The following is a 27,362-nucleotide window of genomic DNA, read 5'->3' on the forward strand; positions in this document are numbered from 1 at the left end:
ACGACATCACCTTGTAATTTTTTTTTCAAGGTGGAATTTCGAAAAAAGTTCTTACATTCCAATGACAGGGATCGACCATACAAACTTCCTACTACAGCTCTGCAATAAGTGCCAGAGCAAAACAAACATAAAGGGATGATTGGTTGGGTAGCCAGCAAGTCGTGTAACAAACAACACGGCTACTTGAGTAACAAAGCCATTGTAATCATGATCATTTGACCAGGAGAAGCGATACATTCAATGAAGCAAAAAAAATCTGTCTTCAGAACCAGCTCGGATATTCAGCACTGACCAAGAGGTGCATTTGCACAAATAGTGTCAACTTTTATTGGATTTTGAAATTATTGTTCAAAGTTAAACCATAGGCATACGAAGAGGCGTTAAGTTAAATTCGAAAAAGCAAATTTCAGATGAGAACAAATTATTTTTCATTGAGATATGACCCAGCTAACACCATTGGTCCTCACTGCATTGTCGCAACGTCTGCAGACGTTGAATCAATGCAAAAACACTAATTCTCCCAGCTGGGGCGTTTAAAGTAGCACCTAAACAGTAAGTTAATTGTCACTTATACATCACTTCAACGTTCGGCGACATTCAAAATCAACATTAAATAAAACTGTACATTTGTTCACGAAGAAAAAATAACATAACTCTACAAAAATAGAGGTTTGCTAATACTTCGACGAGTTACTTTGAGAGCAAAATTGGTCATTTTTACGTTGAATCAATGTAAAAACGAGGGATTTTGTTGTCTGGGTAAGAACGTAAACAAACATTCTAAAATTTCAGCAACGTTAAATCGACACAAAAGTACGTAAATTTTTCAAGTACAACAGACGACTCAGGTCCTGTTCAAACACTTTGGGGCAATATTCGTGCTTTTCTTCATCACCCTCCATCCATTTCCCACATATGACGTTTTCGTCAACTTATGTGACGCAATTCTGACATCACATACTACTAAGACGTCATGTGGTATTTGAACAGACTCTTGCCTCCCTTTTACATGCGCACATTTGAGGTCGGTGCTCTGCGTTCTGATTTCCAAACGTAACTTTTCGTGGTGTATGAAGTAAATAATTTGAGGTCGTTCAGGAAGTTTGAATGGCCAAAGATACAAAACTTAAGTTTTTTTAAATTTCTGTCTCAAAAGTTTTGAGACGAACCCTTGCTCTGTCAGCAAATCAACCGTTTTTTAGATTGATTCAACGTCTGCGGACATTTGAATGGTTGATTTGCTGTCTGAGACGCATGTTAATGAATGGATACTTCTGATGTAACAATGCAAAACAATGGATCAATAACAGTATTTGTTTTGAAACAATAATACAATCAACGTCATAATACCGATGGAACAGGCGACCGCTTTGCATGGAAGGGTTTCTTTGGGTTGGGCCTCAAACACATGACCAGCAAACAAACGGTGCTGAATGACATGAAGCACAGGTTAACTACATCGCTAAGTTTTCATATTTGGTACTGTTGCAATGACTTAGGCAAGCTAAACTATGGTGTACAACTGTACCAAGCTTTCCTTATTTCATTACTTCTATAACTTTTCACTTCATACCCAAAAACCGTATCAAACAACGCCTGTATGAGTGTATAGTGTATAGCATACGTTCAATCATCGTAAACAAGACTGATTTGCTGGCTTGGTAAACATCGTCAAAACCACTTCCACAAACATCACATTATCATTTCCAAATTCGATCGTGTCGAATTATTACGGGTCAATGCATCAAGAATGAAACTTACACGGCGATCACGTAAATATTTCAAACTTTGGGTGTTTATGGCTGTTTGGTAACAATAATGACAACATTACATTTGCTTAGTAAGATTTGGCAATACAAGAAGAATGAAATTCATTTGGACAATGCGCAACTACCACTTGCATTTCGATAGTTGGATATACTTTGGATCTGCTAAACTTACTAGCGGAAAGTTTTCAAAATAACATATTTCACAACATTTTTAATGTGGTTCTAAGATCTTCACTAATTTAAGTTTCCAACTTCTACGAGTAAATGCTGCAAATGCAACAGACTCTACTTATTGCACGCCCATGGAAGCCATGCCGCTACCTAACAAAGCTTGCAAAAGAGTAATTTTTATTCACAGGAGATGTACATTTGTATATTACCGGTTTACAACAGTTCCTTGTTTCATGACGTCTAAAAACGTTGAAATAATGTAAAAAAATGGCAGCTATTTTACCAAAGCATTGGGCAACTATGGTTGAAAATGCTTTGCCCGGGAGCAGTGCATCTTTAACTTTGGCTGACCCAATAGATTGTTCGAGATTTAAAACAAACGTTTACATCGGGATGAGAAAATCAATCCTTTTATGAAGTGATAGAACGTTGTCAGACGTTAAATCAATGTAAAAAAAACACTAATTTATAGCCTAGGATGCCATCGGAGACAGCTGACCACGCGACACATGTGCCACCACGCGGAAGAAAGCACCGATGCTACATTATGACGTCACACGAAAGGCTGACACGGATGGGGCACAGGATTCATGATGGATAATATTTATGCAGTTCGCTGGCGTAAGTTAAAGTGACGTAAAATGTAAAAACATGGCACAAAACATTTGTTCGAACCAGGATACAAGCATACACCTATGGATCATGGTTCGGCCGTGAGTTTACTAAATCTGTTACACTTCGAACATAAACGTCAGTATTTTTCTAAGATTAAAGGACGATTTTTTCCGGTTGAAAAACTGCTAGAAGAAATTCCCATTCATACAGTTACGCCTCAGATGACGATCAAACAGCATCCTGAAAACTTCGCTGGCTTGAAGCAGCAATGGCTGCTTGCCACTTAACAGCAAACAAAAGCGATATTGCAAGAGCCCTGTAAAGCGATACTACGTGGAGTGAATATTTAGAATAATCTACAAGCATGGCTGAATAAGATGCGTCTGGCTCACAATACGCCGAGTGGTCGACCACACCATTGGGCTACAAGTAAGTTCACGATGACGTGTATGCGATCATGCGCGACGGGTTAAAGGTCGACAGAAAGCAAAGATTTGCGTGTGACGAGGCCAAGAAAAGACTTGTCGTACTATGCAGCCTATGTTGTTTCCCTGCTGTTGTTTCCGACAAGGATTGTCCATTGGGTCTTTGACATAAAAAATTAAGCTTTTATGAAGATGAAGAACCTTTCAGTGAAAAGAAAGGTATAGCAAAAAAATGCAAAGGGTACGTTTCATCTTAATAACTTTATTAACATCTAAGCAAAAGAAGCCCTTAGATATACACGCCATACCTGTATGCGGCCACATTTACAAGTACAATAACAATTTTGGAAACGTAGCTCGCTACAACTGTCGTCATCGAAAACTGTGACAATTCACAATGTAAAATAACGAAGTGTTAGAGCAAATATTTAAAATACTTTATCATTGCGTGAGGATTTGATTCGGTTTTAGTAAAAAAAAATCTCGGCTGTGTCGTCAAGAGCAAGATGAACCGAAAAAGGAGGAGACACCGGAAGCTAACCAAATCCACCCAGCAAAGTTTTTATATCGTCGTAACGCTTCAAGACTGGCTGCTCTCCAGTAGCCTCTCGGCGTAGTCCGACATGATCAAGAGGGGTGGTAAACGGATAAACCCACGGTGAACGTCCAACGATGTTGAAACAATCTAAAAGCGGATACATTTGCTGGTTGGAAAAGTATCGGATCTTTTGGTGATTGCACTGAAGTTGCAGCTACGGAATGTCTAACGACTCACGACAACCAGGTTCTCTGAAACATCTCAGATCAGTATAACTGCTGTGAGGAAAGTAATTGTCAAGCAGCTGATGGTGTTCTAATATAAGGGAAAAACGAAGAAGAATAGACAATTGAAAACAAACGCATGGCGTCAAAACTGTCAGAAACGCTACCAATGCACGTTGAAACTGCGGCACGTAATCAAATAGCTTGACGCGCGTTCCTCAAAAAGAAAGGAATTGGAAAGATTTTTTATTTCGAGAGCTTTTGAATGTGAAACTTTTGACTACAAGTTTAAAGACTTTCAATTCTAATTTTATGAAAATGTGATTTGAACGTATTCGGAAATGCTCACTTCATACACTCCTGCGTCTAGGTGCAAGCACAGGAAAACCAGCACAACCAACACCGCCTTGAAAGAACAAAACAATTGTTTAAACTTTTTTCTTGCGCTTGAATAAACTTCCAAAATTCGATCGTTTTTTTGTTGATTTTCGATTATTTTCTTCAGATTCAGTAGAATTTGGAGGAAGTTTGAAAGTTTTTCCTTCGGCCAGTGTCGAATTTTCGACCTTAGGCTTAGAGAACATGTCTGGTAGAGAGTGACTGCTGATGGACTTTCTTGCAGGTAAAGGCAAGGAGTCAACGTCATTCGAACCCAAAGAAATGGTTCTTCCAGGAGAATTCTCCCTCCTCAATTCTTTAAGAGCCTGTGTGACTTCGATCGTGCAAGATCGAACCGAATCGTTGCTTCGGTTAAACTTCGGAGAAGATCGCCTTCTCGGTAGTGTTCGGATTTTTTCGGAATCCGAATGTTCCTCAGCTTCGGGAATGGGTGATGGCGACTTGTGGTTTGATGACGTTTTCACGGTGAGCATAGTGGAAGAGTTTGATCTGAAAAAGAATTTGAAACTTGTGCTTATTTTTCGTTTGAAGAGTTTGGTTAAAAATATTTCAAATGATCATGTTTGTAAACTACAGTGCGTATCGTAACAGCGTGGACGTCGCTACGTCCATGGTTAGATAATAATTAGAGATACAACACAAACTGATAGTCAGACAAAACAAAATCATATTCGATTGAGCCTCTTGCTTAGTTGAACTTGCAGCATCTTTTTCAGCTCTCTCTTGCGCAACCACAAAAGCATTATTACGTTGATTCAACGTCATAAAAATGTGAACATAGCAACACCAACATCCATAACTACATGATAAGGACAAGCGTTTTGAAGCAAAAAGTTAGTCAACTTAACTGTACACATTTTTAGTTACATTCGATTATCTCAAACAATGCATCGGTTTTTGAGTCGCATAGTTTCAGGGGTGTCCAATCAGAGGATGACGCAGCACACTGCGAAACAATTGAGAGCAGCGGTTCTTACAGTGTTGTGTAGCAAAGCAACAACGTGAAGACATTTTGTAACACGAAACGGACAAAATTATTTTCGCATAAAGCTCCAAATGAAACGTTTGGCAAATACCCGTTCACTGATTGAGCAATTCTCAACAACAACAACCAACTAATCACAATTAAGATGTTTCGTTGATGACAACACCCACACATTGCTGCTTGAAGTGCAGCTGTCAAAACAACATGCTCATTCCATGGTGTTTCCAATTTCCATTCCAATTTAACCATCCGCATGATGGCAGTATAGCGATGCAACATGGCAAAATGAACCTATTTTTATATTTGAAAAAAGTTTTATAATATCTGAAGAAAGTTTTTTTTTTTTAAACAAAAAGAAACCAAATTAAACGAAAAGCTGGAACACCACCATGACAGCATGCTACTAACCGACGATGGGACACACTGGACCACGGCTTCATGTAGCTGATGCTGTGTGATAAACATTGTAAGGTCAAAACTTTCCGCAATAATATTACTTGAACAAGCAGGATCAGCAGGCATAGCCACTTCACTGTGAAGCACGAAAGCTGACTAGCTCACGCAGCCAAGTTAGGATATAAAATGAACTTGTGTAATAACTTTTGTTGGTAACAAAATATAAATTCCTTTTTACTACCAGGCACTTCTCATTGAAGTATATTAGAGCTGCCTGAGTTTCGCACAAGCCTTCAAGCTGCATTATATTGGTTAGCAAAAGTATCATAATTAGATGAGCTAGCGATCGGCAGCAGGAAAACATTTTTTGAATGCAAACCGCAACAGCTATAAATAATCACTAGAACGAGTAGCGATGCTACAATCCCACACCAGACAACAAAATCTGTCATTTTTACATTGATTTAACGTCTGCAGACGTTGAATCAATGTAAATATGATTGATTTTGCTGCCTGGGACATAGCAAAAATCTACCATTTTGTGTCGATTCAATGTCATCAGATGTTGAATGCACCCAAAAAAAAAACATAATTTGCTACATAGACGGAGCGTGCGTTTAGCTTCATGAGCTTGCAAACAGACTTGATGTCGCTTTCGAAAGTCGAAACCTCTGCACTGCAGTGAATTGCGCGGAACTTGAAGTGAAAATGAACTTGAAGTCTCGGCCCGAGGTAACCACTAACCAACGCAACAAGGGCTGGTACAAACCGCATTGCGCACACGCGGCATAATCAACGCAGTAACGGACTCACGCAAACTGATTGGCGCACACACGACCGTTGCCATAGAAACCCGATCAAAGGCGGAATATGCGCATCTTTTGATTCATCTGCAACGCGAAAACGGGCGTTTTACAGCGGTCAGTCATAAGTTGCGATATTGTAGTGAAAAAGGAGCAATGTCAAGTCGAAAACTTAATCAAACGTCTCTCCGTAACTATTTTTCAAGGGCTGCTTACGGATGTCAGCAACTTTTAAATTTATTCAAGGTGACGTGCTGTTGAATTGATGTAAACATGAATGATTTTACTTTCCACAGGTATATTTTCAAGCGTATGATCAAGTTAGTATTTGCATTCCATTTTCAAAACATTGTCATTCCATTTACAGTATACCTTTTAGTAAACCTTTTCGTCTCTTGTTTCATGCTAATAAATCTAGTTCGTTGCTAAACTTTATGTTGTGCCTAGCTTAAAAGAGTTGCAGTTCATCAACCGCTAGCTAACGCAGACGCATGTCATGTGTTTGCTTAACCGAAGTGGTCGAGTTTTGTTTATAATAATTAACATGCCTGAAGGTGGACACGAATATTGGCTTCCTTGCCTTCCCGTCCACTTAATCTAAATCTTCAACCACCGGGTGAAAGCCTGGATACGACAAACAAAACGGTAGGTCGAACGTAGCGATAACTCCGAGTGTGGCAATAAAAGCAATCCTAGTGTGGCGGCATGTCGGCATAATTACGTCATCCATCTGCGTGACATTTGCTGAATTTACGTTGCTTCTGATGAAACACGCTTTCGCCCCCACGGCCAAAAAAATAGCTAGGCGCCTATGAAAATGACTGTTGGACACATCACTTTCAAGTCATTCTTTTTAACTTAAACAATAAAATTGTTTCCACACTGAGTACAATAGTACATGCACTTCAATCGAAATAATTAGGGACAGACGCCTTGACAAAAAACAACGCTCAAGTTAGACATGCAATCAGGAATCCAAATGACAAGTGTTGTAACCCCCTGCTCTAATGCTTTACAATTACAAATGAAGCTTAGGTTGCCCAATACAGCCAATCTAAATAACAAGGAAGAGTTTGAAAAGATGTTCACTTTTCGAAAACTAAACTGTCATCATCAGTGCTACAAATGACATAAATGTCATTACTGTCATTGTGCTATAAACGACATAATTGACATTTATGTCATTTATAGCACTGATAATGAAAACAGTTCAGTTTTCGAAACGTTTGCTGAACATTATGGGCTCTTGATTTCTTCACTAGATTAAACCATTTTGCTCCTTTAGGTTCAACTATTGTGCTCCTATATCTACTTTGTTTCCTTGATGCTCAAAAGAAAATAGATAGCTCAAAAGAAAATAGATGAACACTCAAAAACTTTTTCGTTGTGTCGTCAAACCACAAGCTGAGAAATAACTGGGAAACAGATGGGAAGCCCACCTGTTTGAATGAATGGGACCATTGTCGGTTCTACAGAGTGATGTCACTGAGAGAACAATACAAGAACAAAGCCTCATCAACATCAAACTAAAATATGTTGCACAATCACAGGCTGCACTAACGCATATGTTTATTAACACTCACATCGGTTCACTTCGCCGGTGGTCATTATAATGGGAAGGATGCTGGGTAAAGGTGGGACAACTGCGTAAAGACTTCATCCCCTTGCTTGACTCGGTATCAGAGTCTTCAAATGAAGGATCTGGATAATACGTGATCAATGATGTTGATTATTATTGTTAAATTAATCCTTAAATCCAATACAATTGTCCATCCACACATACAACAGAAGAATTGAATACTTGCATTAGAATATCCAGTAGAAGTTTTGAGTTGAGGATTTGAGGCAGGTGCGGTTCATTCACACACTTTATCGATACAAAAGCAAGCAAATGGAGAGAAAGTGATAACGAGAATCGAAAACTAACCTGTTCACAAACTCACCTTTCATGTGTAACCCGTCCGTACTGTCGTTAAGAGTGCCTTTGCCTGCAAAAAAAATATGTCAATAAACGATATTAGTTGAATTTTATGTGCAACCCGTCATGATGTACGTTTTAATGCCTGCTATGATAGTCTGGAAACTTAGTAAAGACCATAAATAAAAACCCTTCATGACAATAAATGCCCCAACGAGGTCTCCATAGGCACGGTTGATCTTGGGGAGCACCTCATTGTGGTAACAATAGTGAGTCGAGCTCTGCAACAACTGAAATCTTCTTGTGAGAAACTTAGCTCTTAAACGAAGGTATTTTTTCAGCATAGAAACAAGATTTTCTTCTCAGAAGTTAAACACTTTCCCACTCAACATTAGTAGCTCCTAATCAAAGAGATTTTTCTGCATGAAAACAAAAACCCCTTCTTAAAATTAAAGAATTTCGCACTCACCATTAGAATAGTCGTGATCAATTTTGTTCTTCAACATTGTGACATCATTTGCAATCATCTTCTGCTTTAAGCTATGTGCCTTCCTATTGTTGTTCTCATGATTCACAGATCGACCGGATATGAAGTTAGCTTTGCAAATCTTTTCTAACTCCAACCAACGCTTCTTGTAATCATGGTTATCTTGTTGTACTTCGCGTAGAAATTCTCTGTAAAATTAAATATTTTTAGGTTGTACTCTTCCAAGATAGTATTCTTTGTCAACTAGAATCTACGCACACGAAAAATTAAGTTCAATCATCATGATTACTTATTCAAACAACACTTCGATAAGCAGAAACTTCACTTTGTCTGTTTCGGTGACCTGAAGGGGCCATTAATCCAAAGTCTTTTACAAGCATGCGAAACAGTCAAGATCAGGCTTCCATAGGCTACACTTTCTTTATTTAGGAATAAGGATTTTCACTATGCCTTGCGCTAGTCGTAAAAATATAAGCCATTGAAGCAGAGGGTTTATCCTTCTACCCGAGTATTGGCGATGTTTTCCAGACTACATAGAGAGATGCTACGGAAGAGCAGGGGACCTCAAGCCTCGTAATTCACAACAAACAGACCTTCTGCTGCTTTTTGGTAGACCGAAGATAGTACAATGGTTGATGATATGGTATGTGATCTGTTTCTCAGAACAACGCCCAAAAGAAAGTTAACACCGACCCGTCAAAACCACTTCATAAACTGGTTTAGTCTTTGCTGGAACTTGTTTAGAAACTTACTTAGTAACTTGCACTTCCAGGTCGAAGGTGTCCACTTGTCTACTATGCACTAGCTGAACCGATGTGAATATAGAGCTCTTCTTCTTCATTTTCAAAAACTAAACAAAAATGATTAAAAGATTAATTTTTTAAAGTTTAAAACTGAATGCTTTTTACATTCATAGCCATACGCACAGTAGTTTTAGGCCAACCAACAAGTACTGGGCCCAGTTAAAGTCATTCAAGAATTGTTTGCCGTATCCAAGATTATGCCTGATGGTTAAAGATTTAGATTAAGTAGATGGAAGGTCAAAGTAGCCAATCTTCAACCATGCCTATTAAGTACCCTGCCAAAGACATGGCCGCTTTCTCTTGAACGGTGTCGAACCGGCGCCATTTCGAGTGCCTGGCCAAGGTTCCCACCGCTCGGCTATGCAACCGACATAGCTTCGAAATTCATTCTCTTGTCACTGATGACTAAACAGGACGTGACGTAAATTCGCTACTGTGTCGTAGCTGGATATCAAAGTCAAAGCAGCCATCATAGAAAACACTTCATCACCATACCATAAAAATACAATTACATAGAATTATGCCGGAACTGTCTCAAGTTCAAACAAACAGTTAATTGCGCAGACTGTGAGACTTCCTCATGTTTACGTCGTTTCCAGGCAACACAGACAGATTGTTATGCAACAATGTAACCTGGTTTGACATTTACAAAACATAACCTTTTGTCACAATAGTCTTCAAACGAAACAGCCAATCAACAATAACGTTAATGCAATAAAAATTACACGATATTGTTTCTATGTGATACGACTCAGCGTAACATGTAACTAATAAGCGTAGGATCAAAATATATCGAACTAGAGATAGTTTTTTTTTTTTCGGAAACGTGATAACAGTTTCATGTGTAGTACTAAGCCATCGCTCCATGCAGTAATTGCGCAGGTTTAGGGAAGGACTCCAAAGAATATGGCAAGAAGGCACAAACGAACTTGATTGACATCTCACCCATTGATATCACATCGATTAAAAACAAAATTAAAAGCTGTCTCTTAGCAAAATATTGACCATTTCATTTTAGCTTCTATTTTTAGTGATCAAAGAATATCACCAGAGCTTAGCACGATAAATCTTGTTTTTAGCATTTTGACAACAAATTAATATACGTAGTGTCATATACAATAAATACTGTTAAAGTGCTCAATGCCAAGCAAAAAAGCCAAGCAGAGTTAATTACATCAAGTGCAGTTACTAGTCTCTAAAAACCTTTACAGGCTGTTTCACCATTATTGGGATCATCAAAAGATTGCTATTCTGGTCATTTTCGCAGGCTTTATTTGAATAAGAACCTTCTGATGATCCCAATCTGGGTGAAACAGTCTGTTAAGATTTTTAGAGACTAGCAACTGCATTTGATGTACGTAGTATCATATGTAGCCTACAGTAAAACTCGCATACTGAAGAAGGTTTTCAACGACAAACGCTAGCCCAGACACTAAGGTTAAGAGTGAAATTTATGCTTTTTGTTATTTCGCGATATTTTTTGCAGACTATTCCAATCAAACAGGTCAAAAATAAACCGAATCAACGACCAGACCAACCGTCTCGATCAGTACAGTAGAAATATCTTCAAAACTCTATCCGATGATGATAAATATATGCAAAATCAAAAACCAAATCGCTCCTTACCTGGCTTTTAGCCTGTTCCACCTTCTTTTGTGCCTGCGCCCGCTTCGCTTCGTGCAGCTTCGTTTCAACTTTGTGTGTATTCTGAAACAAACGAAAATGATCAAAAGTTGTCGGTGCTGCAGAATGTAAGCCTCGTTCAAGCCACACGAAACCACAACTCAAACACAAAACAAAGCTCAAAGAGAGCAATGTTTATCAGGTGGTTATTGAAGAACATCGCTCCTCTCTACCTAGGGTATAATAAATTGGGTGGACGTACTTGCTGAAGTAAGGCAGCCGAGAGAAAAGAACTGGCCACCCTACTCTCGTCAGTCCCCAAGACTTAGTATAATGAGAACTTCATTTAATCGCCTTCTGTTGTATAAACCTCTGAAAGCAACAGATTTACTAAGATATCCAACTAACATGAACACCAGCAAGAAGTTATGGCAACTTCTCACCTTCAGGCAAGTGATCAGCCTCCCTGGGGGAATCCACTGTCTTATACTCAGTCTCTCTTCTGCTTGTTCCAGAAGATTCCTTGTGTCCGCCAACTCCTCCATGACCTCTTGCAATCTTGTTTTAAGCTCTGATTCGGAGAGGAGAGAGGAATGGGAAGAGTTCAGCTGAAAAAGACAATGTTTCAAGAAAAAAAAAACAGAAAAGATTTTTTCTTTGAAAGTTTCACTGCACTGCAGACAAATAAATATTAATGTCAGGTGAGATAAAGTAGGAAGGGCAATGAGATGTTTGCAATTATAGCACGTGCTGACGGTACGTTGATAGCTTGTATCGCGTGGAGTCTGCAAATGAAATATATCACAAATTTCGCATGCCAGAGTCACAATTTTTCTGGTGAGGACAAAACCGTCAGGACATGCTGCCAAACGACAAGTTACACAAGCCACACGAATATTAAATCACCTCTTCACAGCGAAATAATAAGAGGTGCACATAAAAGATCAGCACAAACCAGGCAAGTTATAAAACAAAACCAAACAGGTAGTGGAACTTTGATAGCGATGTGGCTTCGACCATTTGGATATTCATAAATTTCTGAACCCTTTTGTTAAGACGCGCGTCATACTAGGGCTGCGAATGTACGTTGAAGAGATATAAACGTCGAAACGACACACAGAATGATTAAGAGCGATTTTGAATCCTTTTAAAGCGATAAGAGAATGCATACAAATATTTTCATAAGAAATGAAGAAAAAAGTGGCGCTGGAGTGCAATTGTCTTATCGCAACCTTATCAAATAATGGCTAGTTTCGAAAGCTTATATTTTTACATTGCTTCAATGCCAGGAGATAGTAAACCAACCACCATAGAATAGAATTCGGTCAGCTATGAAAAAAGTCTCGTCACATCTGTGACGTCAGAAGAATCGAGGTACCGATAAATATTAAGTAAACCTTAAAATAAACTGATGCTTCCGTTTGCGGACAGATTTTGTTTATTGTGCAACCGGAAGATCGCGATAAGATGTCGTCACGAACGCTTGAAAAGCAGAGTAGGGTGGATTGGATACTAGCAATTCCATGTACACTGTACAGTGTACACTGTACACCGCACATTTATCAGTTATTAAACAAAGACATTACGTTCGATTACATTTGCATAATGTTCACAACATAATTATTAACATTTTTTTGGAAAAAATAAACGTATCCTACATTGAGTGACAATGTTAGTTTGGGTTACCAGCAAAACGTGTATCCTATACTTTTGCAAAGGTTCTTTTTCAGAAGGACAGGAAGTCTTTTAAAACAAAGGGATGTTTTGTTTGGATTGGAAATAAATCAAAATCAATAAATGGAAGCGGATCAGACATTAACCGGACCAAATAGTCAAGTTCAACGAATCGATTCTGTCTGGCGCTGAAAAACGTATTTGCCAACCCAGCTTCTTAAAAAATTTGCCCTTTTTACATTGAGTCAACGTCAACAGACTCAGGTAGAGCGAAAAGACTTTTCAGATGCGTGTAGTATCCCTTAACAAAATAAGATAACATCTCTGATTGCTATACTGGAAAAAATGGCAAGTATGACAAAGCGACTTAGTTGAAAAAAAGCATTGGAAAAATTGATTAAAAAATGAGTCATGATGGTAAGAGGACCACGAGGAACATCATGGGAGAAGAATAGTAAAACATCAAGCAAGTCACCATCAAGATACAGCCTGGCATCACTGCTGCGACTGATAGTTTCCTGTTTGATGGTGAGGTTTGAAACAGCATTCGTTATTGCAACATGTCTTTGTAGAACACACCGAAGCAAACAACTGGTTTTATGGTTTGTTTGAAAAGTCATGTAAGTGGTAACACATTCACCGTAGGACGAGCGTTTAAGACTTAATCACACTCAAACAATTATTCATTTCCGTGCACAACACATTTATGAGCTAAAGATAAAAATTGTTTAAACGTAAACGGTGATAAAGATACACATATCTGGCAGCATCCATCTTTCCACAATCATCGTTTCGAAGGGCAGCTACTTTAAAAAGAAAAAATTCAGTCATTGCCACTGAAGCCTCGAACCAATCAACCAATCATAAGCTATGTTTTCCGTGACGTAAAAGAAGATGATACAAAGCAAATCAAGTGATGGATTCTCTGTCAGCTGGTTGGCTTAAGGGTTACTTAGGGCTAGCAAAATAAGGATAAAAGAAAACTACGAGCACTACCAGCAACCCGTATTTCACGATGTTGAAACAATGTACAAAGAACAAATTTTGCAAGAAGGATAGACAGACGGTAGAATGTTCCTGGTGCTAAAGACTTCGATGACGTCCGGAGTGTACATTTTGTGGGCAAAGATGTGACTCATTCGTGGCGAAGGTTGCTACCGTGCGTACCGGTTATAATACAGGCATCGCAAAAAGACATAAAATTAAAACACAAGATGAATAATACACAGTCGGTTGCAGTGACCAGAACGTTTCCACAACGCTCAAAGGGATAGTAGTTCGACAGCCACTAAAAAGACGAGATAATGAAAACACAAGAAACTTAATGCCATGCAGGATGGTGGAGGCAAAAATTGACTTTCTTTCATTCAGTTTACTCAAATCAAATCGTCAAACCTAGACATGCTAAACAAATTGCCATACTCATCATTACAGTGATACCAACGTCTGTAAGCCCAGTCTTAAATATTCCACGTAGTTGAAGAAAAACATTCTGTAGCACCTTGTGGTTTAGTCATATGAAGTTAGCCATTGTATAATTATGACATAGGCTTAGATGCATATCTCGATTTCATGCTTTGCTAGGATATCGCATATTTTACCTAGTATATATATTTTTCGTCACAGACGTGCTACTGACAAAACACAACCAGGTCTTCAACAGATACTTACCCCGTCTCTGGTTGAACTAGACTCGTTATTGCCTTCCCTATTGAGATCATTCTTCATCCTAGACACAACATAAGCACATGTTGACAATTCGTTTCACGATTCGATAAAGTAAAGTTAATTGGAATTAAGGGGATGTGGGGATTTTGTAAAGTTATTACGGTTGATGGAACGAAAATGAAAGACGCTTCGATCTCCCCTCAGACACATGGATATGTAGTGTACCACTGATGATCTCAAACAAAGGTAAAACTCGAGTTTGGCGTCTTCAATTTTCGTTCAACCGGGGTCTTAATACAGTTAATCGTTTATAAACATTTGTGAGACGCAACAAAAAGCAGAAAATTCGTATCAACCTAAACTTAATGTGTAAACGCGTCTTTCATGTGCTGACGTGAAGAAAATAACAATCCAATCACTGCTCTGTGAAAGTCGTTTCAACTAACTACGCTCAGGTTAGTGTGATGAAAATGTAATGGGCGAAACAACCTTTTGATCAATATGGCTTCACCGGAATCCCAGTGGCGATTACAGAAAGAACCGTTTGTTGATTGCTACTCTTTTAGACTGAAGGTCCTCTACAAAAATGCATGAATGAGCCCCCCGACATAACACCCAAGAAAAGGTGTTTTTAATTTAAAAAATTGAGGTGGAGTTTTAATAATAAAATTAAAGTTGTTATAGCCAGAGCTTTGGTCGAGAGTTCACTTTGTTGTATCACAGACATATAAAATTCAGCAACGTCATTGGGTTATTTTATTTTACGCAAAAACTACATAGACATAACATAACTTAACAAGTAAAAAAGTTCAAACGTTATAGCCGTTCCACAAATGAACTTCTCATCCGACCTACCAGGCGTCTTCTTCATCTAGCTTGTGCATGTCGGTTTGCAAACTGGTGAGCTTGTTTTGCATTGCTGCCATAGCGGTGGCCGCAGTACGCCGCACATGGACAGCGTAAGCGACACCACTCAGTGCCAAGCCAATGGAGATAGTGAGCAAGGCGTCCTTCAGCAGACTCGACTTCGCTGAAATCATAAAACCAAATTTTAGTGTAGGCTTAAAACAGTCAACAATAAAACAATAACATTACTTAAAGCATGCAAACACAAAAACATCTCATCTAGTAAAATCCGTCGGTTGACATCGATTTAACGTTCGAAGACTTTAAATTAATGGAACAAAATTTTTCTCGCTAGAATAGTGAATCTTCCTTAGATGAGCGTTCCTCCTTTAACCAGGAGTTGAACATCGTGATGTCAGTTGTGTTCATTGTCTAGCGGAGTAGATGCAAGGGTAAAGCTTTGACGAAAAAAACTCTGTCGCTGGGCCTGTGATGGCTGAAGAGCAGCCAACGTCAAAGAGTGAATACTTCAGTCTATAGTTTGGTATGGACTGGTCTCAAGCAAGGTACTTGGTTCAGAACATTCTGTTACTGATATTACATCCCGGAAAGGGGGGAAAATATAGTAAAGGTCCTTTGTCATACAATGTGTCTGCAAACACAACTAACACTTATAAAATAACAAGCTTTTTATATAAAATTAACCATTTTAAGCGTATTTAAATTGAAACTTATCAAATTTAATAACTGCTAATCACTTCAAACAATTATATATAAATTATACACTGTAGTGACTAGCTCGTGATCAACGAAGGCTACAGAGAAAAGAAAGTGGGAAGTTTAAAAGCAAGTGAGTGCTGAAGGCAGGAATTGCGAAGAACAGGCTTGTGCAAAGCAGCTGGTGTTAGGGCAGTCAACAATGAACACAAATCACATTCAAAATCAGGTGTTTTAATTACAAGTCTTCAATGAGAACGGATTAGTTGCACACAGATGCAAGATTCACTGTTAAAACACGTTCAAATCAGAGACTACCAACAGTCCAACATTCATTATGATTAATTAAAAGTGCGTTTTCCAGTGCCCAGACTACTGTAATGCTTGTCCAAAGTCCATCTGTAAGCATGTTGTCAACTGTCACGCGTCACAGCAAATGGAACAGTCCTTTTACATTGCCCTAACGTCTGCAGAAGTTAGGTCAAATTTAAACAAAACCACGTGCTCTTAGTGGGGGTCGAACTGAGAACCTTTGGAGGGTCGGTCTGACATTGCTGAGAAACAGTCCACAACGAATCTGCGTCAACCCAACTGCGCTTTGGGACTTGAAAACAAAAACTGAAAACCAACACGACGGCTGCCAATGGCAAAATAATGGTAGAAAAACATTTGTTAGTAAAAAATCCAAGTCTAAAATCACTATTCGAACAAAATCCAATCAAAGAACGTTATATTCAGAAATGGAACTTCATGCAACTTGAATGCTGTGCAATTTCCCTCATTCTATGTTTAAACAACCAGTTTATCATACAAAATTATCTTTAAAATTTAAAAATTGCAATTTAACAAGTTCTACTTTTTAAGTGACAACTTTAGCCCATGAGATCACAAATAACCAGGCTCAAAACAAAAATATTTTACATTGATTTAATTTCTGCAAACGTTTAATCTACAAAAAAGGATTGATTTGCTGATTGAGACATACGTACGATAACGTATCTTTTATAAAAAATATGCGGGTAATTAAAACCAAAAAAGAAGATACCGTACTGTCGTCGAGTCTCAAACCTCAAAAAAGCAAAAAGTGAAACAACATTGTCACACGAACATAACACAGACTTGGAATGTTGTCAATCTAACACAGCGATGTCATGTTGGATCAAGATGAAAGATTTCCAAAGTGACGATCCTCTTATAATAGCTGACACTTATGCACCTTTCAATATTGTAAATTGATTTTTAATCTGTATCGACCGTGGTTTAACCTTGTCATTTACACGAACGAGGAATTAACAAAGATGTGTTGATGGCATGCCACTGGTTGAGAAACATTTTGTTTCAGTTTTAAACAACTACCAGAGGAGGTACAATAGAAAAGACAACACTGTTTAAACATATGTTTTTGCGTTTGTGTTGAAATGTTAGCGTTTTCATGATCGTATCTACTTGTAGCTATGTGGTCTAACTTTAGCTCGTTACGGGTTCTATAGAGCTCAGTTTCAGTTCAAGCCTGCTGATGATGCTGGAAAACTTTCTCCAACTTGGGAAACCTTAAAGATTTTACTCATCTTTAGAACAAAACTAAAACGGTATTAAGAACTTTTTCAAGTTATTAACATACTGCTGGTTGACCGTAACAAAGAGCATATCACAAACTTTGCATTTGCATTCCTGATTAAAATTTGAAGTGAAATTTTGAAAACCAGTAAACTCGCTGTGTGTGTCAGTTCGTTGAAAAACAAGTAATTAAAATTAAAGCAAGCCTGTCACTTATAGCGACGTAACGAAAAAAGCACCCCAGTTAGTCAAAACTTCTATAAAAATCAAGACAAGGAGCGACATGGCCCGTTTCGGAGAATCCGATTCGAAGACGCCAATTCGGAGAAATCCCAGTTCGGAGAAATCCTTTATCGGAGAAAACCGATTCAGTGATTTCTTGAAAATCCAGGGACGCCATCTGTTCATTTCGAATTTGTAGGGATCATTTAGGTAGGCGTTTTTGTGTTTACATTTTCATGCGCATGCAAACGAGACAGACAGCAACGATTGTTTTATAGGTTAGGCAATTAATCAAACCAATATAATCGTTGATGTCACAGTGGTAGATCATGCTAATAATGTTGAGAGGAGAGGGGATTTGATACATCTGACAAAGACAAGTATTAGGCCTACAAGTTAATACTGTTAATTTATTACATTTTAAGAAAGCGATCGCCAGATTCGCCAGTGATGTATCGACCGTGATAATGATTCATGCGTAACAAGTATGCATATGAAACGCTGTTTGATAACTGCTTTTTTATTTTACTGAAACTTTAGTTGTGACTTTATTTGATTAACCTCTGCTCTATTATTAATCATGAAACACCGTTTGACAACTGTGTTTTTTTCTCGCTAAGACTTTAGTTGATTAACCTATATAATAAGCTAATTCATGTAAATAAACAGAGGCCGCCGTGGGATTTTAGAAATCTTCAAAAAATGCTTTCTCCGAATTGGGTTATCTCCGAATAGTGGCAGACCGGACAAGGAGTAACTGATGGTAGGCTGTGCACTTTTTTGTACAGTATTGTTTCTGTGCTTGGAAACGGCCAACCAATGTTACACAATCTTCACTATTGGGCCATCAATGGTCGAGAAAACGGATTACAGTTTGCTCTGTCAAGCGCATACAATGAAGAAAGAATTTGATGTTTGAAAGTGTAAATCACCGATTGATTGGCTACAATATTGTGGCAGTCCGCAAGCATACTCGTGTTTCCGCACATCTACTTTAGGCTATGCATTAAATAATTACGTTGCAACAAGCAGTTAAATTAACAACTGCAACATCATTATATAGAATGTTACATACAAAGGAGAAATATTAAAGTCATTGCATATTAAAGAAAAGGGATAAAAACAATTGCTGCGCGGAAACAATCGGCCACCCCCACTAGTGGGGAACAAACCGACGATGGATTATGATGAACCAAGACACTAAATTTTAACGTGAGCAATTCTAACTACAACTTTATTGGTGTTATAGCAAGGCAACATTAACCGGTAAGTGGATCTTACACTTTGGTGGACCAAATAGCACAAGTTCTGTAGCCCGTAGATATACTTTACGCTTATGAGCTTGTGACTGTATGCCTAGTTTCTTCAAGATTACAAAATCAGGATCAGCAAACCTGAAAAATTATAAAAGTATTATACAAAAAATGTGAACCAAAAAATCAAAAATAATATCCACCGACCTGACTCCAGACAACAATCAATCGTTTGGTTAAAAGTGCGTTTCTTGTTGTGAGAACAATACCCACTGTCAAAGAACAGAGGAAACCAAAGGACAAAAACACCTACAACTCTCTCGCAGGAAAGCAACGTAAAAAGCTTTCAGAAAATAATAAAACAAGTTTCAAGTGTAAGACAGAATTAAAAACGTGTGCTAAACCACAAAATAGAACATATTATAGCACAAATATCACCACAATTTCAATTTCTTTCACCATATGCACAATTTCATACCAAGAAACAACACAAAAGCAGTATGAAAAGAGTGAAAGCCTATGAAAGTTTCAGAAGTTTGAGAGAAGAAAGTAGCCTTCGGTTGTTTGAGAGCTCGTAACAACTGCCAACCTTTATAGCCACACAACACAACCTCCATTGCTTTCAACCAGAGCTTAAGTCGGTGCTCTTTGATGCCATCGACCAATGATAACACTAGTGTGCTGTTGCTGGCAAGGCTGAACATTTAAACGAAAACACGGAAAAGTTAAGACATCAATCTAATGCCAGTTATTCTACAATATGAGTTACATGATTCTACAATATGAGTTAAACATTAAATGTTTTTAAGCCATCGATCAGGTTTGGTGAGAAAAGGGTTCTTCGTGATATAGGCATATCTAAAATGTAATCAAAAGCATACCGGTAGCTCTTTCTTAGTAAGGCTTTTCTTGTAAAAACCTGTCACATGCACAGATAACAGCGACACACCGGCAACTTTATGAAGCATTGAACTTAATCGCACAAACCAACTTGTTTGCGAAGACTATTACGTGGATCAAGTGTTTGCATAGCAAGCATTTCACTTCTGGTCGGTCAACATACAAAAGTAGAACCATTCTCAACCAATTATAACAAAAGAAACTTACAATCTGGTACACGTGCATGACTGCATGTGTCAAGTGGCAGCGCCGTCTTAAACGACAGACTTTGTGAATATAGAAACGGCAACATCAAGAAGTGATGGTTCAACTTTTGAGGTGTGTGCTTGAGCTTGAGCAATGTATTTTAAGAACAGCTCTCCAATCTCCATTAAGCAGCACCCAGTAGGTGGAATAATTCACCGACAACACTTTTCACAGTGCCTGAGCCTGCGTCAGTTGTTCAAAGCTTCTACAAGTTTGCAAAGCTGCCAAGAGTTAGCTTCCGAAGATGCTTTCTCAAGCAAAACAACTTAGAAGTTAGCTTGATGAACCATACCTGCTGTAAGTGGAGCTTTGGATTCTGAAGCTAAATTAAATTGGGCAGATATGATAACACTAAAAAAACAGGTAACGTGCCGTATATTCCGAGTATTAACAGAACTTTAGAAGCATCAATTATTGCACTATGCCTGTGCCGCAAAATCGTAAATATTATTGCTATTATCACTACTCACATAGGCATAGCCGCACCAGAAATCCCATACAGCTTAAACTTATTTGCATACAGGGGAAGATCAACATCTCCAGACAACCAATCAGCCATCTCTGCAGCTGTCCAGTTGTGAACTGTAAAACAACTTGGATAAGCATCACATTATAGCAAAAGACCATAGCCTACAGCCAGGGTCCATTTCAAATCCATTTCACTTGCATATTATAATGATGTATAATATATGCACAATTTGCACATTGCACCTAGTCTATATGCCTTGTCCATATAAATGCAACTTTTTAACAACTAGATCTTTTACTTGACATGTATAATGGAAAAGCCAAGAAAAACTACTTTGCCTCTTTAAACAGACAGAAAGTTTCAAAAAGAATTCATATTGCATTGCTACATTTAATTAGGTTTGAGATATAAATTCGTTGATGCATGACCAGGGTTGGTGTGACAATAATTTCCAGCTTTTACCATATCGATCTTTAGAAAGTCACCAGCCCTCGTAGATTCATTTACTATTGCTATTTTTTAACAGCCCAAAAACGTAATTGCTGAAAACAAACCGCTTCAAAAAATTAGTTACCATAAATGTAATTCAATTTTGGTAAAGAGGTCACTTTCTTCAACCACAGACATATACAACCAAGCAACCACACGGCATTTAACATAATCGATTAAACTTGAATATTAAACTCGATTAAACTCGATACAGATAAATGTAATTGTACAAAAGTTAAATTTAATCTAAATAACCAAGTACTAGTTGTCCTTATCCATGCCCATTAGGTCATTACCAATTGTAGAGTTCTTCCAGTGGCTTAGATTTGGAAATTTTTTTTAATCATTTTTTATTCTATCTGATTTATGACATGTATTGTTGTATATGTAGGAGGCCGGCAGGCCGAAACGGTGTGCACTGTCTGCAGTTATGGAGCACTATACTGAAGGCACCTTGCAGTGCATTGCGCAAAGCTCTCTGCTTGCGTTTGAGCACTTTGGCAAGGTTGGCAATAGTACCATTTTTGGAGCTTAGGTTCCACAAATGCGAAAACGTCACACGGAAGTATATGTCTCCGTGACCATACCCAGTGTCCCTACTGCACTGAGGAGGCCGGAAGGCCGAAACGGTGTGCGCTGTCTGCAGTTAAGTGTATATAAATATAATTGTGTAAAGTTTACAGATAGTTATAACTGCAGCAGGAAAACTTTTATACTTGCTTAGAACAACTAAGTAAAAAAAGTTTATCTACATTTAGAAAACACATGACTTTTCTTTAAGCACATCACAAAATTAACAATATCACAACTTTCCAAATAACACAACAAATCTACAAACTATGTAATTGTCAACACTGGGTTCATGTCATCAGTAACAAAACAACTCCTCCAACTTTCAGACAAACTCCAACAAAAGTTTACGAACCTGCAGAACGCACCCAGCTTTCCCAGAACTCTTCTTCAGTGATTCTTCCATCTTTGTCCGTAGCGAAACCAGGCAAATTAGAACCACTCGAGTGAGTGAAGTCTTCTCGTCGAATGTACTAAGACAAGAAAATTAGTGACCAATGCACAGGGCAAAAACCAGTAAAAGTTGAATATCTGCAGTTTCTACAAGAAATGTTCAAGCTGGAGATTCTTGTCGTGCATACTATTTTTACCTATTGCACATTCCCAAGACTAAAAATTCAGAAACCAATTTTCCAAAACATATTAATTTAATAAAAGCATCATATTATTACCATAAACTACCAAATATTTATTAGTATCCATATTCCTTATTAGTAAATATTAATTAAGTATTCCACAAAATTAATTTAATGTTGATACCATACCTTTGCACCTTCACTCAATGACACATTCCCATCATCGTCATGATCCAATTCATCATGAAGTCCTTTCATAGATTTTCTTGCAATGCTGTCCACAAACTCAATATCTAAAAACGCAGTGTTTACTTACATTCTTGAATTATATAAATCTATGAATATTAATGCAACAATATCATTTATATCATCCTGTCACATGATGTGGAGAAATCAAAAGTTCCTTGTTCTCAAATGTTTTCCATACCCATTCCGGCTAACTTCACAGTAAGCCTACACACTGGATAACTCAATCTTTGGTTTAACTTAACACCTTTTTGAAGGTCTCCACAAAAACAATTGTTAAGTCATTTGAGCAGATAGACAGATTTACTAGCTGGACACTTGGACAGCACTGCTTTTTCTCACATTGTCAATCAACGTAGGCAGCATTTTTAAACTTTGTATCCTACAATCTCTTCATTTTGTCAATGTTTCTGTGGTATGCCGTTTTTCTGTTAAGCAGATAGTTTTCACCTGTTTCAGCTTCTTTTGTAGTCAGTTTTGCTGACTGGCAAAAAAACAGAAATACAACTAGTTATGATTTTTAACATCCAGTAGCGGCTTCGCCTGCATGTCACGAGAAGAATGCAAAAAAAAAAATTTTAATTAAATGCCTGGAGAACAGTATAATTCTGCACCCTCAATCAAATTTATCTATTTTAGTACAGTAGTATGGTAGCTTACACAATTAGGTACACAATTTTACCACCATCATGGGACCAAACTTTTCTATCACAAAAGAACAAGCTTACCAGTGAAATCAATATCTTGAAAGTTTTGAGGCACATCAACCTCACTGAGCACTGATGTTACATGGTGGGAGCACAGACAGAGCAAGTTGGAGAATTGCATTGCCACAATAGAAATAAGAGTAAGACGAATTTTGTTGACGGATATCTGTCTTGGTGGCTTCATTTTCCGATTTGTGGTGACAAAACAAGTGTTGGCAAATAACATTCCAATTGAGGAAGCAAATCCAGACACAAACAATATCAGTAAATGTCAAAGTGTCATCTTGTTTCACAAATCTTTTTAAAAATCAGCCACTGTGACAAACATTAGGAATCATGAATGCCAAAAACCTAAAGCAGAACAAAACAATAATTGTCACTACAGGGTCAAATATTAATTGTTCTGAAAAGTATTTGAATGACATGTCCAGCCACTTGTTAGATTGCATATACCCATTTATAATTGTTAAACTATATTATAATTACAGTATATTTATATACACAATACGATAAATGGTATTATATGTACAGTAGATGTATTGTATTATAATATATATATACAGGCCCGGATTTAGGGGGGGATTCTGAAGGCCAAATGTAGTACCTTCTGAACAAGCGTTCTGAACTGGTAGGTAAATGTTGTCATCGCAATAAATTCAAACTCAAGATACCGGTACTTCAAAATAACACAAATTTAATTTCTCCATTTGGATGTCTTCATTGAGAGAGCAAGTCTTTAGGCGCCGACAGTTAGGCAAGCACACTGTGGCGTCTGGATATTTAGGTGCTATTCCTAGTAAAGCCTGCAGATTGTATCAGCTTGGCAGGTAGGGCAATGCTTTTCACACAAAATGTTATATATTATACAATATATTGAACAAAAAAATATGTCATGGCTTCCGTGAGTGAAGCTGCTTAAACCGGCAATGCTTTTCACACAAAATGTTATATTGAACAGAAAAATATATTGTATTTTAATGAGAGTGTTCGGTATTTATTTGTTGTTAGTCCAGGTTTGTGTCGGCGAAAGTTTTATCAATAAAATATTCAAGTTTCCGAACATGACTGAGTTAACTTTTAGTTAAGTCAAATAATAACTACGCTAAACATCAGTAAAAAATATACCGTAGCCTATATTCAAGCGGGTGGTAGGCTGAGTGAAGAGTAACTTAGTTTTCCGTCAAAACCCTGATAAGGTTTAATAACGAGCAAAGTCGCACCATTATGCTTGCAACTTGTAGCCAGGGTTCACATGCCCTATACAGTATACAAGTGTATTCATGTAGTAGAGCATTGTCCCATACGTACTCGCCACACGACCAATCCATCCCGAGTAGAAGTAATTGCAAAAGATAACAGATTACCGGTAAGTAAAATACATCTGGCTGCAACCTGTGTTCAGGATGCATAGCAAATGTCCTGTGGAGACGTGCTAAAATCAAGAGTAGTAGAGCGTTGTCTCGCACCTCATCTCTACACGCGGATTAACAAAAAACATATTTTCCTGTTCATAATAACATTTTGTGTTAATAGCATTGCCCTACCTGCCAAGCTGATACAATCTGCAGACTTTACTAGGAATAGCACCTAAATGAACGGGCGCCACAGACAGTGCTCCGCACCTAAATATCCAGACGCCTCAGTGTGTGCGCCTACTTGACCGGCGCCTAACTGTCTGCGCCTAAGAGACGTGGACCCTTAATTGAGGCTTTCATGGCATCTAATAGTGAACCCTTTGTAATTCTGAGTTTTTTTTGCAGATTGAATTAAGGTTATAATGTCTAACATTTTTTCAGGTATTATCGATTCATTGCTTTTGCATATTTTCAGGATCTTCTGATGATCCTCCTTTTAGGATGAAACAGGTTGTATATATTATACGAGATCATATACCCTACTTCAACTATAATATTACCTTCATACAAAAAGTGATAGCCTATTCCTTTATAATATAGGACAAAAAATTTTGTAATGATAAAAAATGTTGTAATTTGTAAAATTCCACTTAAAAACATGTATATATGAAAGTTGATGCAGAGGTTTATGACAAAAATTGTTAAAGATGTTTTGGCTTGTTATTGAAGTTTATTCACACTCGGTGCAGGAATTAGTATACAGAAGTCAGATCACTGTAAACTAAAACTTTAATAAAAAAAATAGTGCAGCATAACAAGTAAAAATCATATACTAAAGTCTAAACCTCATACCTGAACACCAAAATGAAAGCTCAACTTGTGAGCCGCAATTCACAAATACATATAATAAACAAAACAATACAGTAAAATAACGTGCCACTTATCATGGCTAATCAGGCTGCTTAACTGCAAGACTGGAACATATGTTTGCTGCCTTCCTGTCATTTTTTGTTAACTTATTCAGATTGAGATTCTTTTTATTTGGTTTAGTAGTACAACATGTATACATCAATTTGGATGGTATGTCATGAGTAAATAAATCATATGAAAAAATACAATGGCTCAAATAAATTGATCAACATTTGTTAGCATAATGTCACGTTTCATGTAATACTGAAATAGAACACTTACACCAGTATCACTCTCCACCTGGGGGTTGATAATCTTCACAATAATGGGTGAGGCCCAAGGCCATATATGACTAAGTACAAGTCTACCTGGAATTATGACAACCTAGATACAAAGGCTTTACCAACATGTAAAGCAACAAAAATGACTGAAGGCGAATGTGATTATGATTTCTAACTCCAAGGTAAATGTACTTTACATGAGGTCAGATAAAAGTTCAGACTGTTGATAAAAGGCAAGAAAGAAACCCAATAGCACAAATAATCTGAACTATCATACCACAATGTCCACAAATGCTTGAAATATATACACTGAACAAAATTAACACACAACTAGGGATGTTCAATTTCGATTATTTGAATATTCGAAAATCGAAATTCAATTTATTTTCGATTTCCGAATTTCGATTTCGAATATCACAACTATTCACCAAACTGCAAAATGTGATTTTATTGAAAGAAACGACATGAAAATTTGCTAGAAAACGCGAACAAAAGCCATGAAAATTTGCGAAAAAATAACACAAAATAACATCTACAGCTCCAGAGTCCAGGCCCATGTTGGTGTTTATGAAAACAAGCTGAACGACATGGTCACCCGTCAGTCGGGATCTCAGCTTCGTGACGGTCAGGCCAGCTTTTGAAAACGATCGCTCCGCTGGAGCCGAGGTCGCTGGGATCCCAAACACTTCAAGTTCATTTCCACTGCCTTCAAGCGATTCACTGCCGCGACATTTCACTGCAGAGTGCAGAGGTTTCGACTCGAAAGCGACATCGAGTATGTTTGCGAGCGCATAAAGCTAAACGCACGCTCCGTCTACGTAGCAAATTATGTTGTTTTTGGGTGCATTCAACATCTGATTACATTGAATCGACACAAAATGGTAGATTTTTGCTATGTCCCAGGCAGCAAAATCAGTCATTATTACATTGATTCAACGTCTGCAGACATTATATCAATGTACAAATGATAGATTTTGTTGTCTGATGTTGGATTGTAGCACCGCAATTCGCAAATCGTTCTAGTGATTATTTATCGCGAAGCTGTTGCGGTTTGCATTCAAAAAGTGTTTTCCTGCTGCCGATCGCTAGTTCATCTATTGTTTTATGTATCAACACAGCATAAAAAGTTGCCCCCTCACAGTGGCCAGCCGGGGGGCAGAGGGGGCCTCGCCCCCTGAAAAAAATTTCGCCCCTCCTTGGCAAAATCTCAACATTCTCGGGCAACAGCTACAACCTACAATAATAATGATTTTGCCCATATAAATTTTTTCGGCCCCCCTAAAAAAAGTTGCCCCCTTGCTCTGCGGTATGGCTACCCCTTGCTCTGCGGTCTGGCTACGGCCCTGCTCCCACGGCTTAGGCGCCCAATGATTCGGTAAAAATGGATAAAACTGCGACAAAGCTCAGCCTACAGTTTCTGCTATTGCACAACCTAGCTATCTTCCATTCTTGAGAGAAATTTGTGAAATTTGGCATTAAAAATGCCAACCTGACATCCCTGGTGCAGGACTGGCCGTTGGAC

At 38.0% G+C, this 27,362-nt stretch overlaps 1 protein-coding gene across 1 annotated transcript; it reads right to left on the reverse strand.

Moving 5' to 3' along the window:
• Nucleotides 1-299: 299 nt before the first annotated feature.
• LOC145779352 (stromal interaction molecule homolog) lies at nt 300-23,642 on the reverse strand. Its single transcript, XM_082590913.1, has 14 exons — nt 23,317-23,642; nt 22,532-22,635; nt 22,123-22,240; nt 20,710-20,821; nt 19,683-19,789; nt 15,354-15,528; nt 14,502-14,559; nt 11,600-11,764; nt 11,160-11,240; nt 9,483-9,580; nt 8,713-8,918; nt 8,269-8,313; nt 7,909-8,026; nt 300-4,630 (listed from the first exon to the last, which is right to left on the reverse strand). Exons 1-14 carry the CDS (start codon nt 23,519-23,521, stop codon nt 4,171-4,173), a joined length of 2,052 nt encoding a protein of 683 aa, XP_082447039.1. The 5' UTR covers nt 23,522-23,642; the 3' UTR covers nt 300-4,170.
• Nucleotides 23,643-27,362: the final 3,720 nt, after the last annotated feature.

The sequence above is a fragment of the Aplidium turbinatum genome, chromosome 11 (assembly GCF_918807975.1).
Source record: "Aplidium turbinatum chromosome 11, kaAplTurb1.1, whole genome shotgun sequence".
NCBI lineage: Eukaryota > Metazoa > Chordata > Ascidiacea > Aplousobranchia > Polyclinidae > Aplidium > Aplidium turbinatum.

Coding starts and splice junctions, on each gene's coding strand:
- LOC145779352 (XM_082590913.1), bottom strand. CDS start 23,521: ATGTTATTTGCCAACACTTGTTTTGTCACCACAAATCGGAAAATGAAG. Junction 15,529..19,682: donor TGTGTTGTGTGGCTATAAAG/GTTGGCAGTTGT, acceptor TTATGATTTCAG/CGAAGTCGAGTCTGCTGAAG. Junction 4,631..7,908: donor CACCGGCGAAGTGAACCGAT/GTGAGTGTTAAT, acceptor ATTCTTTTTCAG/ATCAAACTCTTCCACTATGC.